The sequence below is a fragment of the Nicotiana tomentosiformis genome, chromosome 6, assembly GCF_000390325.3.
Source record: "Nicotiana tomentosiformis chromosome 6, ASM39032v3, whole genome shotgun sequence".
Lineage (NCBI taxonomy): Eukaryota > Viridiplantae > Streptophyta > Magnoliopsida > Solanales > Solanaceae > Nicotiana > Nicotiana tomentosiformis.
This window is the reverse complement of record NC_090817.1, coordinates 17,627,100-17,644,306: the sequence shown is the minus strand read 5'-3', so window position 1 is coordinate 17,644,306 and position 17,207 is coordinate 17,627,100. Positions and strand designations below refer to the sequence as shown.

The 17,207-nt window shown below is 33.8% G+C and overlaps 2 protein-coding genes across 2 annotated transcripts; both read left to right on the top strand.

Moving 5' to 3' along the window:
* Positions 1-1,174: 1,174 nt before the first annotated feature.
* LOC138893628 (uncharacterized) lies at positions 1,175-2,689 on the top strand. Its single transcript, XM_070178272.1, has 3 exons — positions 1,175-1,785; positions 2,146-2,261; positions 2,364-2,689. Exons 1-3 carry the CDS (start codon positions 1,175-1,177, stop codon positions 2,687-2,689), a joined length of 1,053 nt encoding a protein of 350 aa, XP_070034373.1.
* Positions 2,690-9,195: 6,506 nt separating this feature from the next.
* Positions 9,196-15,970, top strand: LOC104097819 (protein VASCULATURE COMPLEXITY AND CONNECTIVITY-like). Its single transcript, XM_009604439.4, has 3 exons — positions 9,196-9,456; positions 9,960-10,165; positions 15,490-15,970. Exons 1-3 carry the CDS (start codon positions 9,358-9,360, stop codon positions 15,665-15,667), a joined length of 483 nt encoding a protein of 160 aa, XP_009602734.1. The 5' UTR covers positions 9,196-9,357; the 3' UTR covers positions 15,668-15,970.
* Positions 15,971-17,207: the final 1,237 nt, after the last annotated feature.

Here is a 17,207-nt window from a genome sequence, read left to right as displayed (position 1 = left end):
AGGAAATCGGGGAGGCAATGCTATCAAAAGGAAATAAGATCAAGTGCAACTGATATGGGGAAGTCAATTCATAAATTAAGGAGAGTTCATGTAGAAAGAGATGAGAAGATTTTGATGATAGATCAATCAAATCGAGTCGCAAATCACTCCTATATATCAAGAACGCAAGAAGGAAAGAAGATCATTGAATTTAGTCCTTCTTGTAAGCTAGATTCAGAGGCAACCCTTGGGTCAAATCTCTTAGAATATTTTTGCCTCAATCAATGGTCAATATGCAACGGCTAGTTCAAAAGAAAATTACAAGACCTCAAGACATTCCTATAAGAAGGTTGGAAGACGGAAGAAAAAGTTACACAACTTAATGTACATGTTTCTATATCTTTCTAGTTCTTAGTACAAATATTGTATTCTTGAGTTTACAAGGGTCACAAAAGATAGGAAAAGTTAGAAAACAAAACAAGAGTTGTGTCAAGCATAGACAAACATTGTTGCTGAATATCGTTAGTGGTGAACGAACTAAAACCACAACTATTGTAATGACTCATTATTGAAGATCTAAGAGAACCCTTGTGATCCAAGGGAACTGGATGTAGGTACCACACCGGTGCTGAACCAGTATAAAACTTATGTGTCTTTATTGTTTTTACTTCTGCACAATTTACTTCTGTTGTGATCGAACCTGCTGGAAAAGTTTAGTCGACTATTCCCTTCTCTAGTCAACTGAGTTTTTAAATTGGTCACAATTCACCCCTCCCCTCTTGTGTTTCAATTAGTATCAGAGCAAGGACTCACAAGTATTGCCTAACAGTAAGTGCGAAAAATATCATGGGATCAAACACAGTCGTTTGAGCACTATTCCAAGAAGGAACCTCTCAAGTAAGACCACCCTACTTCAACGGTCAGCACTTTTACACTGGAAAGTGCGAATGAAAACCTACACTATATCATATGATAGTAAAATATGGCATGTGATAAAAAAGGGAAATATTCCAATTCCACCAAGGAAGGTTAAAGACGGTGAGATCATAGTATCATATGGCTCTCTCGATTTAGATGATTACACTGAAGAACAAGCAGTCCTTATTCAAGTGAATGTTAAGGCAAAGAATCTCCTATGCAATGCCATAAGCGGAGAAGAGTATGAAAGATATCAAGTTGTGAAACTGTGAAAAAAATGTGGGACAAGTTAGAAGTCACATATAAAGGAACAAATAAAGTTAAAGAAACAAGGATTAATCTCCTAGTTCGTGACTATGAATTATTCCAAATGAAAGACGGAGAATCAGTGGAAGAAATGTTCTCACAATTCAGCAAAATTATTGGAGATTTAAAATCCTTTGGTAAACCAATCAGAAGTAGAGAGCATGTTAGAAAACTACTAAGAAGCCTATCCACCATTTGGCAACCCAAAATTATTACACTGGAATGTCAGGATCCTGACAAGATGTCATATGATGAACTTAGAGGTGATCTAATTGCCTTTAAAAAAACTCATTTAGACAGGCAAGTACAGCAAGAAAAAAAAATACAATCGCATTTAAAGCAACCGTGGCTGAGTCTGAAGAAAAATCTGAAGAAGAAGAAGAAGGAGGAGGAGGAGGAGGATGAGAAGAAGAAGAAGAAGAAGAAGAAGAAGAAGGAGAAGGAGAAGGAAAAGAAGGAGAAGGATAAGGAGAAGGGGAAGGATAAGAAGGAGGAGCAAAAGAAGAAAAAAGAGGAGCAGAAGAAGAAGGAGAAGGAGCAGAAGAAGAACCAGGAGGAGGAGAAGAAGAAGAAGAAGAAGAAGCAGGAGAAGAAGGAGGAGGAGGAGGAGGAGAAGAAGAAGAAGAAGAAGAAGGAGGAGGAGGAGAAGCAAAAGAAGAAGAAGAAGAAGAAGAAGAAGAAGAAGAAGAAGAAGAAAAAGAAGGAGAAGAAGAAGAAGGAGAAGGAGGGGGAGGGGAAGGAGGAGGAGGAGGATAAAAAGAACAAGATGAATATATAGCTATGCTCTCTAAAGTTGTAACAAGCATGATGAGTGAAAACAGAAATAGTAGAAGAGGTAAACAAAATTTCAGAAAAGAAAAAATGGGAAATGAGAATAACAAAAATGATGGAAGGTGCTATGAATGTGAAAAATACGGACACATTCAAGTAGAATACCCGCAGAAATTTCCAAAAGAAGAAGTCATTTGGAGCATGGAGTGATGATGAAGAATCTGATCTTGAGGAAATTGCCAACATTTATTTTATGGCCATCAAAGAATATAGTGATGAAGATTCAGGTGAGCTTGGCTTCATGGCAGATGAAGGAACAAGTGAGGTACGTTTACCTATGTGTCCTAAATGTAATGAACTTTAAGAATCTATTGATATTGCTCTTGTAGACATTGAGAAAGTTCTACATGAACTTCGAAAGATTCAAAGAGAAAAGAAAGACTGGTCACTGAAACTAGAAATATGTGAAATTGAAAGAGACATGCTTCAAGAAGAAGTTCATGAACTTCAACTTCAACTGAATGAATTGCAAAAATCCACCAGTCACAGTTCCATCAAATCAAACCAGTCAACTTCTCATGAAAACTCTTCTAGGACAAGACATCTTTCTGCATGCATTCATTGTGGCAAAGATAGTCACAAATCTAACCATTGCAGGTTTAGAAAAGGCAGAGAAAAGGTCTCTGCAAATTTTAGTGATCCATCTTGTTTTTAGTGGAAAACCTAACCATACATCTAACCATTGCAGGTTTAAGAACAATAGAAGGTGGGGTCGGTGACCCAAGGCCTCAAATCAGGCTAACAATCAGAATACTAACCATCCGGGACCAAGCAAGCTTGGGTACCTAATAACAAGTAATTTGTTTTTACCGGAACACCGCAAGAAAAATCGAAAAGGAAAATATTATCTCGATAGCGTGTGTTCCAGACACATGATAGGTGACAAACAACTACTCAAAACTGTCACTAAACTAGATGGTGGATCAGTCACCTTTGGAGACAAATAAAAAAGAAACACAATTGGAGTTGAAAAAGTCCCCATCAGCTCATCATGTGATGTAGACAAAGTCTACTTGGTAGATGAACTTGGTTACAACTTACTCAGCATCAGTCAACTATGCGACAATGACTATGATGTTTATTTTAAAAAAGCATGGATGGCTCATTGAAGACGAATAAGGTAAAATCATTCTATCCGGGAATAGTGATAGGAATGTCTATACTCTCAGTAATATTGATAGCCTAGGAAATAAAATTTGTCTAGCTTCTATGTTGATGATCCCGGGGTATGGCATAGAAAACTTGGTCATGCTAGCATGCATACAATTCAAAAACTTTCCAAATGCGATCTTGTCATTGGTCTTCCAAAACTAGATATTTTAAAAGATCAAATTTGTGATGCATGTCAATTAGGAAAACAAATTCGTTCTTCTTTTAAAGTCAAAAACATAGTTTGTACTACAAAACTTCTTCCACTTTTGCATATGAACCTCTTTGGTCCAACCAGAACTGCTAGCATTGGTGGTAGAAAATATATTTTTGTTATAGTAGATAATTTTTTTCGATTTACTTGGGTTATTTTTCTAAGTCATAAAGATGAAGCATTAAGGAATTTTGAAGTCTTCTGCGAGAAGGTACAACGAAAAAAGGGATATTACATCTCTGCCATAAGGAGTGATCACGGAGGAGAATTTGAAAGCAGAGCATTCGAAAATTTATGCAATGATCAAGGAATTTCTCACAACTTCTCTTCCCCAAGACCACCTCAATAAAATGGAGTGGTAGAACACAAAAATAGAACCTTGTAAGATATGGCAAGAATTATGATTGTAGAAAACTCTTTTCAACACCACTTCTGGGCAGAAGTTGCATGTACCGCATGTCACATCATTAACAGATGCTTGATTCGACCTATTCTAAAAAAGACTCCATATGAGCTATGAAAAGGTAAAAGACCCAACGTCAGTTACTTTCATCTATTTGGCTGCAAATGCTTTATTCACAAAAATGAAAAAGGCAACCTTGGAAAGTTTGATCCAAAGAGCGACGAAGGTATTTCTCTTGGATACTATCCCTCATGTAGAGCATATAGAGTTTTTAATAAACGAACTTTATCTATTGAAGAATCCATACATGTTGTATTTGTGGATACTAACCCTCGCTCAAGGAATGAAAAACTTCATAAATATGATAAAATTTTCATAGTTCCAAAATATGTTCATACAAGTACGGACATTCACGATGAGGTGACTAATCAGTAGCATCAGTCGACTGACAGTCACATGAAAAATTAGGAATCACCTACAACTGAACAATCAATTCCCATCGAAAAGGAGTCAGCCTCAGTTGTCCCAAATAAATGAAAAAGTGAACCTCAATATCCTCATAAGTTCATCATAGGAAATCCACAGTAAGGCATTAGCACCAAAACATCTCAGAAGTTGAACTCTCACATGATCCTAATATCTCAAATTGAGCCAAAGAAAGTTGACAAAGCTCTCAAGGCTGACAACTGGGTCATAGCCATGAAATAAGAACTTGAACAATTTGAAAGAAATAAGGTATGGAACTTAGTTCCAAAACCTTCTGATGCATCAATTGTAGGAACAAAATGGGTATTCAAAAATAAGTTGAATGAGTCTGGTCAAGTAGTTCGCAATAAAGCAAGACTAGTCGCTCAAAGTTACTCATAGCAAGTGGGAATTGACTATGAAGAAACCTTCGCCCCTTTGGCAAGGTTGGAATCTATTTAAATATTGCTTTCCTTTGCTGCTTATAAAGGGTTCAGACTATTTCAGATGGATGCAAAAATACTTTCTTAAATGGATATATTTCTGAATAAGTGTATGTGAAACAACCTCATGGGTTTGTAGACAACATTCTCCCAAATAATGTCTTCAAGATAGCAAAGGCCTTATACGGTCTCAAACAAGCCCCCCGAGCCTGGTATGGGAGACTAAACTCTTTTATGTTAAATCATGGCTTCAACTGAGGTAATAGTGATACAACTTTGTTTATTAAGCTTTCAAAATCAGGTAATCTCATTACTCAAATTTATGTAGATGATATTATTTTTGAAAGTTCTAACTCTGTGTTATGTGAGGAATTTGCTCATACTATGAAAGGAGAATTTGAAATGAGCATGATGGGAGAGCTGACTTTCTTTTCTTGGGTTACATATTAAGAAATCCTCCAAAGGAATCTTCATTAGCCAAATCAAGTACACAAAAGAGCTTATTAAAAGGTTTAGTATGGAAAATACAAAGCCTAGTGGAACTCCTATGAGTTCGTCAATAATTTTTGAAGAAGACAACGACGGGAAAAGTGTTGATGAAACCATGTACAGGGAAATGATTGGATCCCTTTTATATCTTACGGATGGTCGACCAGATATAATGTTCAGTGCTTGTAAGTGTGTAAGATTTCATTCGGCTCCAAAAGAATCACATATGACTGCGGTAAAATGTATCATTAGATATCTTATTGGGACTACTAAATTGGGTGTATGGTATCCTTATTCTAACAATTTTGATCTAAAAGGATTTTCAGATGCAAATTTTGCATGTGATAGAAGTGACAGGAAAAGCACAAGTGAAACTTGCCAAAAATTGGGAAATGCACTAATTTCCTAGCATACCAAGAAATAAAATTGTGTTGCATTGTCGACTACTGAAGCAGAGTATTTAGCTGTTGGAAGTTGTTGCACTCAAATTCTTTGGATTATAAATCAACTTATCGACTATGATCTCAATCTTACTTCTACTTCTATTTTGTGTGATAACATCAATACTATCTATTTATCAAAATATTATGTGCATCATTCCAGGGCAAAGTATATAGAAATTAAGCATAATTTTATTCGTGATCATGTTGCTAAAGGTGATATAGTATTAGAATATATTAATACTAAGTCTCAACTTACTGATATTTTTATAAAATCTCTTTTGGAAGAACGGTTTGCCTACTGCGTAGTAATATTGGAATTTTGTTTTATTGCATGAAAAGATCTTTTAATATTTACAAAATATTTTACTTTCTTTTATATGTTTGCCAAAGTGATTGCCTTCATTAATTTGATGTGAGTGTAATTATTACTTTCCATTGGTGCCGCCGAAGCAACTCCTCAGAAATATAACTCCGATCTGTTACTAACATTTCCTCTAACCAATGCAACCCTTCAATCTACCAAACGGCTAAATAAGTACCCCATTTTATCTCATTCTCCCCCACTTCTCACCAAACTTCTCTACCATGGCTAAGAAAAATCTCTCCTCCTCCACTGTCACAAGATGAAGCAGACAGTTCCAAAAGACTTAAAATCTTGAAGAAACTATCAACCTTGAGTTATCTCTTGATTCAGATGCTCTCAAAACTGATAATGAGAGTAGTAACTCATCGAAGGATCAAGCACTAAGCCAAAAAAGAGCCGGCAAGAGACCCATGGATCAAACCCCCCAAAAGGCCTGCATGCAAAAAGGGAAAAGTGGAAAGCACTAATTTTGGGCCTGAGGACAAATTAAACTTCTACAGTCCAACTGAGAAAACAAGGTTTGAATCCTAAAGTCAAAATCTATGACTTATGGGAGCATTATAAGTGTCTCTCTTATGAAGTATGTTCATTGTGATGTTGTTTAAACTTTTGACTTTCAGCGCCTTTCTCCTCTGTTTGATACTATTGGAAAGACTGTGTATGAAAAACATGTGCGAATGTTCTATGCAAATCTGTTTGTGAATGACAAAGATGACTTGGAGTCAATGGTCCTAGGTGCTCGTATTGTGCTTGATGCATATCAATTTGAGAAATATTTTTCTGCTAAGTTTTATGGTTATGATGTGTTTGTTCAGAATTTATGGCCAAAAGATTTCGAAGTGACCTTAGAAGAGGCAAAAGCTACCATGTCTGAAAACCCCCTTGATATTGGTTCCAAAAGTCTTAAATTTGAACGTTGTGTATTAGCTCACATGATTGCAATCACTCTTCTTACTAGGACTGGATCTTTCAGCACTTTAACCACTAGGGATATTTTTGTTCTTATTGTCATATGAACAACAAAAGACTTGACTGGTTTGTGTAGATTCGTCAGTATATACTTGAAAGTATTAGAGATATATCATCCTCTGATGCTTGTTTATCCCATGGTCTGCTTATCTCCGACATTCTAAAAGTAATGAAGGTTGATTTGGGACCTTTTTCTCGAAATAATAATAACTACATGTATTATACTGCACAATATGATAATCGAGAATGAACGTGATCTTAATGCACCAATTCAAGATGATTGAGAATGTCCACCTCCAAGGGTACAAATGATAGTAGATGAAAATCACCGATTTGAATAATTTTTAGCTCGACACAAAAGAATTGAGGACAAAGATGCTCATTTTGTACTTCGTAACGCATTAACAAATCATTTATGGGAGCATACTAGAGGAAGTTGAATATTTATGTAGTATTTAATCTGAATTTTACCATAATGTAATATGTATTTAATTATCTTGTATCTCAACGATTTTACTTTTATTTGAATTATTCATTAATATATATAATCTATAATATTTGCTTACAAATTATATTATTTCAAAATATATGGTATAAAATAATTTTATATTAAATGGTTATATAAGAAAGGAATATAAATTATATGTGATGAATATGTAAAAAAGAAAAAAATTCTTTAATAGAAATAAGAAAATAAAATTTTAAATAAAAAATAAGAATATAATATTAAAGAAAGGGAAGAATATAAAATAAAATATTATATTTTGGAGTAAAAAATAAAGTAATAATTGAAGTAATTTTACTCAATTTTAGAATTTACTCTATTTTGGTAGAGAAAATGGAGGCAAAGAGGGCCTAAATGAGGAGAAACATAAAAGCAGCAATTTACTGCCACCGAATATCATCATCAGGCTGATTCGTTTGAGGCAGAAAAGTCTGTCTAAGAAGACAGTTTTCACACTATTAAATTTAAATGCCAAATAGAATGAAAAAGTGGCTGCTTGCATGTTTTACTGTCTAGTCCTGTCGTTAACTGGCTTTTGAGTAGAGGATATTTTTGAAAAATTCAAACAATATAGATTAGTTTTTATAAATAAATAAACCATCGACCATCTGGTATCCGGGATTCTAATCCAAATCTAGAGCTGCATAGGTTCCATTTAATGGGAAACGGAAAATATTCTCTCTTAGCAGTTTTATTATTCACAGTGTTAGAATTTAAAATTTCTAATTAATGTTCGAAAGATCTCATTATAATCCAGTGTGTTCCTCGAGAAATTGCCTTTCGTTTTCTTTTAACATTATGATGGAAGTATTTCGACAAAACTGAAATATTTTTAACGCCAGAAGCAAAGATAGACAACATGCAATCTTCTGAAATTGAACCAGCACTTAAAGATATGTTAAACAAGTTTTTTCAATTTTATATTCCTATTTCATATTAAAATTGAAATAATTGACAAAATAGTAAATATATACTGATTGAAACACTAGTTTACTAGTTGCAAATAATATTTGGTTTGAAAAATTGTATACTATTAAACTTCGGATTGAGCTAAAGGAAAATAGGATAGCTCGTAGATCGAAGATTAAGCTAGAACGTTAATAGGTAGTTCAACGATTTTACCCTTTTCTGTTGGAGAGCATTATGATTTTAGTTTAGAACACCTTATTTACTCCCTCTTCTATTATTATTATTATTATTATTTAATCTTCAATTTTATTACTATTGTTGTATCTTTTATATACATTGTTACTTTTTACTATTTTTGCTGGCAATACTTTTTTTTTATTTAGTATTTTCATCATAGATTTTAATTCTTGTATTTTTCAAACATATTTAAAAAATTTATTTTTTTTAATAGTCGAAAATCTATCGGTAACAACTTCTCTAACATTTGGGTATATTTTTACTTTCCTAAATCCACATGTGGGATCACACGGTATATTATTGTTGATGTACTGAGCAAAAGGACATTTTTTAGTCACTCGCCGATTTACCTTTTGACTGTGCTGGATGACTTTTTTTATACCCAACTTTTCTTGGTTCCCCACTAAAAGAGAATCCTAGATAAGAAAAACAAAACAGAAGAAAAGAGGCAAAAATAAAAATAGAATTGTATTGTCACAAGAATCTTTCCGTAGAATCAGCCATCATCCAACTGTCTCCTATAAAGCTACAAATATCCACTATCAGTAAAAATCCAATTTCAAACTATTATTAAGCTCACTACTTGGTAGTGTAGTCCATTATTTAACTATCCCTTCTTTTGCAATATATCTTGTTTTACTCATTTTCACACGATAGAAATAGAGAGGTTCAACTCTCAGTCAGTCACTCTTTTCCTTGTTATTCTTTAAAGGTCTTTGAAGTTCAAGAAAAAATGGCAAAGGTATTTGGAATTTTTGCATGTTTAGTAATTGTGGCTTTAGATGCTGTAGCTGGACTTCTTGGAATTAAAGCCGAAGGAGCTCAAAACCAGGTATATCTCTTCCAATGCCAATCTCATTATTGTACCAAACATTGCAAAAAATTTTTTTTTAATAATAATAATAATTATTATTATTATTTTATTATATGGCTTCCTTCAAATCCTCCCAGAAATCTGTTATGTCTGATGACATTTAATTCTTTGCTGACATTGTAACAACTAGTTTAATATGTGACTGTAGCTTAGTGAATTATCATTTTTATAAGGTTAACAATTACTAATGTTTATCGTACAAAAATTTACTTGACCTTAATTACCGTAAGTAGTTTTTACACAGTCTAATGCACAAAACTTAAATGTTTTTTTTTTCCTTTTCGATTTAAGTTATATGCGTTGATAGTGTAATAGCTAAGTTTAATATGTTATTGTAGGTTAATAAGCTACATTTTTATCAGGTTAATAATTATAAATTTTTATTACACAGAAATTTACTTGACCTTACTGTAAGTAGTTTTTAAACTTAAATCTTTCTTTTATTTTTTGTGGTTTGGAAGGAAAAACACATGAAACTATGGTTGTTCGAGTGTAAAGAGCCAAGCCATGATGCATTTATACTAGGTTTAGCTGCAGCAGGTCTTTTAGGAGCAGCTCATATTCTTGCCAACCTCGTCGGAGGGTGCAGCCTCTACTGTACTAGCGATGAGATTCAGAAAGCACCCCCAAGCAGACAATTATCACTCGCTTGTCTTCTTTTCACTTGGTATGTGATAAATTATATACTCTTTCATTTCAAAAAAAAAATGACCATATTTCCTTATTAGTCAATATTTCTTTACTATTAAGCATTTATAATCACACAAATGTTATCGACAGATTTAAGATAACAATTTTCAAAAGTTGTACGGCTAACAAATATTGTATAACTTATTTAAGACTACATATCTCACGTCGTCCCTTATTTATTGAAGGAGGGGACTGGGGCATTTTAATTAACGATTTATTATTATAAATCTAGCAGGAGTTCTAAGTTTGTGAGTGTTTCAAATCTTACATGTCTCTTCTAGTGGGTTAAAATATTTTGTTATCGGACTATCTATTAACAGTCTTAATAGATGATACTAATTACTGTTCTTGTTTGTTTAAATTTTCAAATTTTATTTATTTTGAAAGTACTTTTTATCTTAAGTGTTTCTTCGAAAAAGTGCTTTTGGAGAATATTTTGTGTTGGATTAATCTAACTTGAAAAGCACCTTTGCTAGATTATTATTGGGATTCTTATTATGTGATAATATTTGTATCTTTGGTAGATGATTACAGGTTCGATCAGATCGAATAACTTTGATTTAAATCATGTATTTATTTTTAAAAAAATAAAAAAATCCATCTTTCACCACAATAATAGAAGAAGAAAAAATAAAGTGAAAGACAGATATCTAATTCATCTTTCGTATCCACAATCTATCCGGTGGGTTCAGAACAAATTATATCGGGTTACGTTCACCACCATAAAGTAAACTTCATCGAGTTTTCTTCGAGCCCCACACCATTTTTGGAATGGGGTAAAGGGAATTGCTCCAATCAAGTAGTTTGTCCATGATTTGAGGCGACACTTCTTGGTGTGACCGGAAAAAAAGAAGAGAACAATTGGTCCATTTCTCTCATTTACCATATGAGATTATTATACAATTTAGAAAGTGAGATTATTATACAATTTAGAAAGTTAAATAATAATCTATCACAAATTTTTTTTATATATATATATATATATATATATATATATATATATCACTGATTTTACTTTTTTTTATTCAGATGAAAATATTTTAAAAAGAACTTGGTTCTTCCAAAATTTTCAAAGGAGACAAAAGAAAAGATCTCTAATCTTTAAACTTCATTGAAAACAAATTGATTACTTTGAATGGTTTGAATCTTATCTTGAATATCACTAATTAGAATTTTCTTTTTCTAAGTTGGTTAACGTTTCAAAAGTTTGAAAACTTCCACGGGAAATGAAGTGATCACCTCTGAACTCCCTCCGACACAAGGATTTTCAACAAATTATAGAAATACTTCAGTAGTAGCTAATCCTTTCAAATTAAAAATCGAAAATGAAGCTATTACTGGCAAAGATATTAAAAATATTTTTGAACAAAATAGTTATACAAATAAATATTTACAATCTCTTGGTGAATATTTGATTACAAAACCACCTTCAGCATCTACTAGTTCTAAGCCAGCAGAAACCTCCATTTCTTCAATCCCTTTATTTAAACCTTATGAGATCCCTAGAACTTTCTCTATAGAACTTCGGATTCACCAAGCTAAAGACTCTCCTCGGCTTTCTGACCTTCAACGTAGGATCCTAGAAATTGAGAAAACCTTGATAGCTCAGAACACCCTAACTAACGATTCTATTATACTGGTTCTCCGAGAAGTAGATATTGCCAAGAAACCAATTCATTGTTAGAGCAATTTCATGACAATCCTTCCCTAGAAATATTTTCGGTTAGAACGGGATCTTTCAACTGGTATCAACCTCAAAGACTCTATTATTCTAGAGCTACCCACTCTGATATAGCCTTAGAAGAAAGACCAAACATTATTCAAAATAATTATAATGCCAATAACATCTATGAGTGAAACATAGATGGTTTTTCCAAATATAATATTCTGGCCAAGTTACAGCAGATGACTATGGTAGTCATTGCATATCGGACTTCTCATAACTGTTCTGACTAGCTTACTACCTATGTTTTAGTAGCAGGTTTTACAAGTCAACTTAAAGGATGGTGGGATACTCATCTTAGCGAGGAAGATAAGAACTAAATTCTTTTAACTGTCCGAGTTGATTCAACGAGAGAACCAACCCTTAAGGATGGCTATACATCGGGAGAACCAACCCGATTCAACCAACACCCTAATTTATACTATAATCAAAACATTCATAGGTAGTGTATGTATCTTTAGGGAAAGATCTTCTAAGATACTTAACAATCTTAAGTGTAAAACCCTTTCTGATTTTAGATGATAGAGATTCCTTTCTTATCCGAATCTATGAAAAACCATATAGAAACCTCCCATATTGGAAAGAAAATTTCCTAGATGGCCTATCTAAGTCTCTTAGAGATTTAGTTAAAGAGGAACTCTAAAATCAGTATACTGGTGATATTGTTCCTTACGAATAAATCACCTATGGCCAACTTACCAATTTCATTCAATATTTTGCTCTCAAAATATGTCGACATGATAAGATATTGAGACAATTAGCTAAAGATAGAACGCAGACTTACCGAGATCTAGGTAGTTTCTGTGAACAATTTGGGCTTACCTCCTTGTAGTAAAAGGCCTCATAAGAGACGAACATCTAAAGATAAGGAGATTACAAAATATAGATCTTTTGTGAAGACTAAATTCTACAAGGAGGTAAGCCAAATTGTTCGCAGAAACTACCTAGATCTCGGTGAGTCTGTGTTCTATCTTTAGTTAATTGTCTCAATATCTTATCATGTCGACAGAACTTGAGAGCAAAATGTTGAATGAGACTGGTAAGTTGGCCATAGGTGATTTATTTCTAAGGAATAATATCAACAGTATAGATTTTGGAGTTCCTTTTTAACTAAATCTCTAAGAGACTTAGGTAGGCCATCGAGGAGTTTTTCTTTCCAATATGGGAGGTTTCCATATGTTTTTTCATAGATTCGGGTAAGAAAGGAATCTTTATATCATCTGACATCAGAAAGGGTTTTACATTTTAGGTTGTTAAGTATCTCAGAAGATCTTTCCCTAAAGATAGATGCACTACTTATGAATGTTTTGATAATAGAATAAATTAGGGTGTTGGTTGAATCGGGAATGGTATGACCAACCTTAAGGATTTTTTTCTTCCGTTGAATCAACTCGAATACTTAAGAGAATTTGGTTCTTATCTTCCTCGCTAAGATGAGTATCCCACCATCCTTTAAGCTGACATGTAAAACCTACTACTAAGACATGAGTAGTAAGCTGGTCAGAACAGTTATGAGAAGTCCGGTATGCAGTGGCTACCATAGTCATCTGCTGTAATTTGGCCAGAATATTATATTCAGAACAACCATCTGTATTTCACTCATAGATATTTTTGGCATTATAATTGTTTTGCATAAAGTTAGGTCCTTCTTATAAGGCTCCATCAGTATGGGTAGATCTAGAATAATAGAGTCTTTGAGGTTGACGCCAGTTGAAAGATCATGTTCTAATAGCGGAGAATTGTCATGAAAGTGCTCGGGCTGTGAATGGGTTTGTTGGTCAGTATCTACTTCTCGGAGAACAGATACATAAGAAGTGTTATCTTTAGTTGGGGTGTCCTGAGCTATCAGAGTTTTCTCATATTTTAGGATCCTACACTGAAGGTTAGAAACCTGAGAAAATTCTTTAGCTTGGTGAATTTGAAGTTCTGTAGCGAACGTTCTAAGGATCTCATTAGGGCTAAATAAGGGGATTGGAGAAGTGGAGATTTCTGTTGGCTTAGAACTAGTGGATGCTGTGAAGATGGTTTTGTTATCAAATATTCACTAAGAGTTTGTAAATATTTCTTTGTATAGTTATTTTGTTCAAATTGTTTTTAATATCTTTGCCTGTATAACTTCATTTTCAATCTTTAATTTGAAAGGATTAACCGAAGAGAGCCTTGACATAACTGGTAAAGTTGTTGTCACGTGATCAGGAGTTCGAGCCGTAAAAACAGCCTCCTACAGAAATATAGGAAAGACTTCGTACAATAGACCCTTGTGATCCGACTCTTCTCCGGACCCGCAATGTGTACCGGACTACCCTTTAATTTGAAAGGTTTAGATACTAATGAATTATTTCTATAATTTGTTTAAAATCTATGTGAAAGAGGAAATTCAGAGGTGACTTCTCCGGGGGAAGTTTTCCAAACCTTTGAAATGTTAGTTTCTTTCAGAAAAGAGAGATTCTATTTGGTGATATTCAATATAAGCTTCAAACCACTCAAAAGAAGTTATGAAGTTGGGCTGGAGTAGCTTCTTGCAATAACCAGTTTATGAAGTGTTTTCATGTTCCAGAATTAAAGGCTGATTCTATAAATGATAGCAACTGGGAGAGATCCAGTTCTGGTTTTATAATTGGTTGTTTTGACATTGAGTGTCAAGGAATACACTATATTCGTGTTTAAAGGGTACTGTAAAATTGGAAAAGCAATCAAAGTAAATTGGACCACTACAAAGGCTGATTTCTACCATTCTTAGGAGGTAATCGTTGAATTCCAGAAATCTAGAGTCTCTAAGGCAGAGGAGAAGAGATGTGTATAAACCTTCTTTTGAAAGAGATTTAGCTGCAATTTGTACCGAACGAAAATGGAGGTAATTATATTTTCGTCTATACTTTTCTATAGACATAGAATTTAAAAGTTTGATATTTTCATAGGAGGAGAATTTTCTTTTGTAATCTATATGTATAAATAATAAATAAAATTTAAATATTCAGTAAAATACAAAAAATGACATCGTTTGTCGTTACAGTAATTTATTCATTTGTTCACTTCTTTAAAATTGATATCGCTTACGAAAATTCCGCTTACTCTACTTGGTATCTTCATGATCTGACTCAAGATGAATGGTTTGTTCTATGGTTGAGACGTGATAGTCACTTGTCAAAGCCCATCTTGAAGATTTAAGATGGTGGATTGGGGATGTTTATGAATTTTCCAGACAGTAATTGATTGCTGCAAATCAGCAAAGCTAACGTCTTCTTCGAGTTTACAATTTGAGGAGGAAGAAGAGGATGTAAAGGTAGACGAGGAAGGAAAAGAGTTTCGCGGTCGTAATTTATACTACTTTTGTCTTGCTTTTAACGTCTTCTTGCTTTTAATTGTAAACATTTTATTTTAAAAAGAGTAAAAAACGATATCTAAATTATGATATAGGGAGTATGTAACACCGCCGTAGTTGCTGTGGGGTCAACATATTAATCTCTAACTAATAGCAAAAACATTTAGGAGGGAACTTATTGTCTTTATTTCACATTTTTTCTAAGTGCGTGACATACCTCACCATTTGCTAATGTGTTCGAATTCTGTGGTTTTAGGATTATACTGGCAGGAGGAATGGGAATGCTAGTGATTGGGACAATGGCAAACAACAGGTCGAGAGCTTCCTGTGGGTTCGGGCATCGTCATTTTTTCTCAATTGGTGGAATTTTGTGTTTCGTACATGCCATTTTTTCTGTTGCCTACTACGCCACATCTACTATGACTCTTGCATAGTCCAATACCATGCACTTATTCCTCTCGGCGGCAAACTCAGGATTTTACTTCTATGGTTCAAGACTCTGTTTTAACAACCAAAAGCATCACCTTTTTATGTTATGGGTTCACAGTTCAGTATTTTCAGCAATTCCAGTGGATTTGACACACGAAAATCAAAGTCTAGGTTAAAAGTTATGGATTCAAATAAACCTAGATCAGTAGTTTTAGATCCACCCCTGCTTCCTCTTGTTTTCTCCTCATAATTTCTTGCTATGAAGTAACCTTGTAGTTTACTCTACGAGGTTTTCAATTTTTCACTTCTCTCTTTCTTTGTTTGATCATTTAGAGGTTGGTGATATACTGATAGAGTAACTGTCATCTGGCGTAACTTCTGATTATAGATCATAGTTATGACAATTAGTTTTGGCTGGGATATGACTTATGGATGCTCCAAGGTTGATGAAGTGTTTTTGATGATTTGTTTTAAACCGACGACAATTGCATATTTATTTTTGAGAAGCTTATTACAGGACCTTTTATGTTATTGTTATTGCTTGTTTCCATTGTTCTTTTATCTTCTTGAGCCCTAGGTGCACACTACCCTCCCAAATCTCACTTGTGGACCACCACTAGGTTTGTTGTTGTTTTTGTTATTAGATGACCTATGTGTGCAGTAGCGTACGCATGAATTTTGTAAGCGGTGTCAATATTTGAAGAAGTAAACAAATAAATAAATCGCTATAACGACAAGCGATATCATTTTTATATTTATATGAAAACTTTCGAAAAAGTCTTCCATCAAATTTTATGTTCAAACGGGAACTAACCTAGAAAGTCAGCTTAAACTTGTTAGTCTTGTAAGTATTCATGAAATTAACAATTTGGCCAGCTACGTTGAATAGTGAAACAACTTATTCGTCCGCAATTTCAACTCTACCATGAATTCAAATATTTCAACTAATTAAAGCACACGAAAATAAATCATTTGAAGAAGTACAGTATTTTGGAATGCCTATATTGTTGGAAGAAACGGAGTGTCTCTTATTGACAAGGAAGAGCTCCATTTTTCACTTTATAAAGAATTGTCTTCTCGAGGGCTGCAACCCCATAAGAATTTGGGTCAGTAACTTTTGCTCAAATAGTATATTTTGTATCAAAAATTCATTGAGCATGTATAAATATGAAATGTAAAACCCAATCATTAGTACTTGAAGCTGCAAACAACGAGCATGTTGGACTGCTATAGTTAATGCATGGCTAGTAAATAAAATAATAAGCTTCACTGAATATAAAAAGAAAGCTTTTTGAGTTTTGCCAAGAGAAGTAATTGCAAATTACACAAACAAAAGACAAGCATTCGACTTAAGCAGATCGATATTATTCGAAGAAGTTAATCAATGCTTCAAGACATGCACTCAACTAAGTGCCCTGATATTCAAAGACTTTAATTTCCGACTAGCATGAGGCCAAATTCAAGCATCTAATGACTGAAAAGTATTCAAGTACGTAGCAAGAAAACGAAAAATCTTATGTTAAGGAGTTGAAGTACAAAACTGTG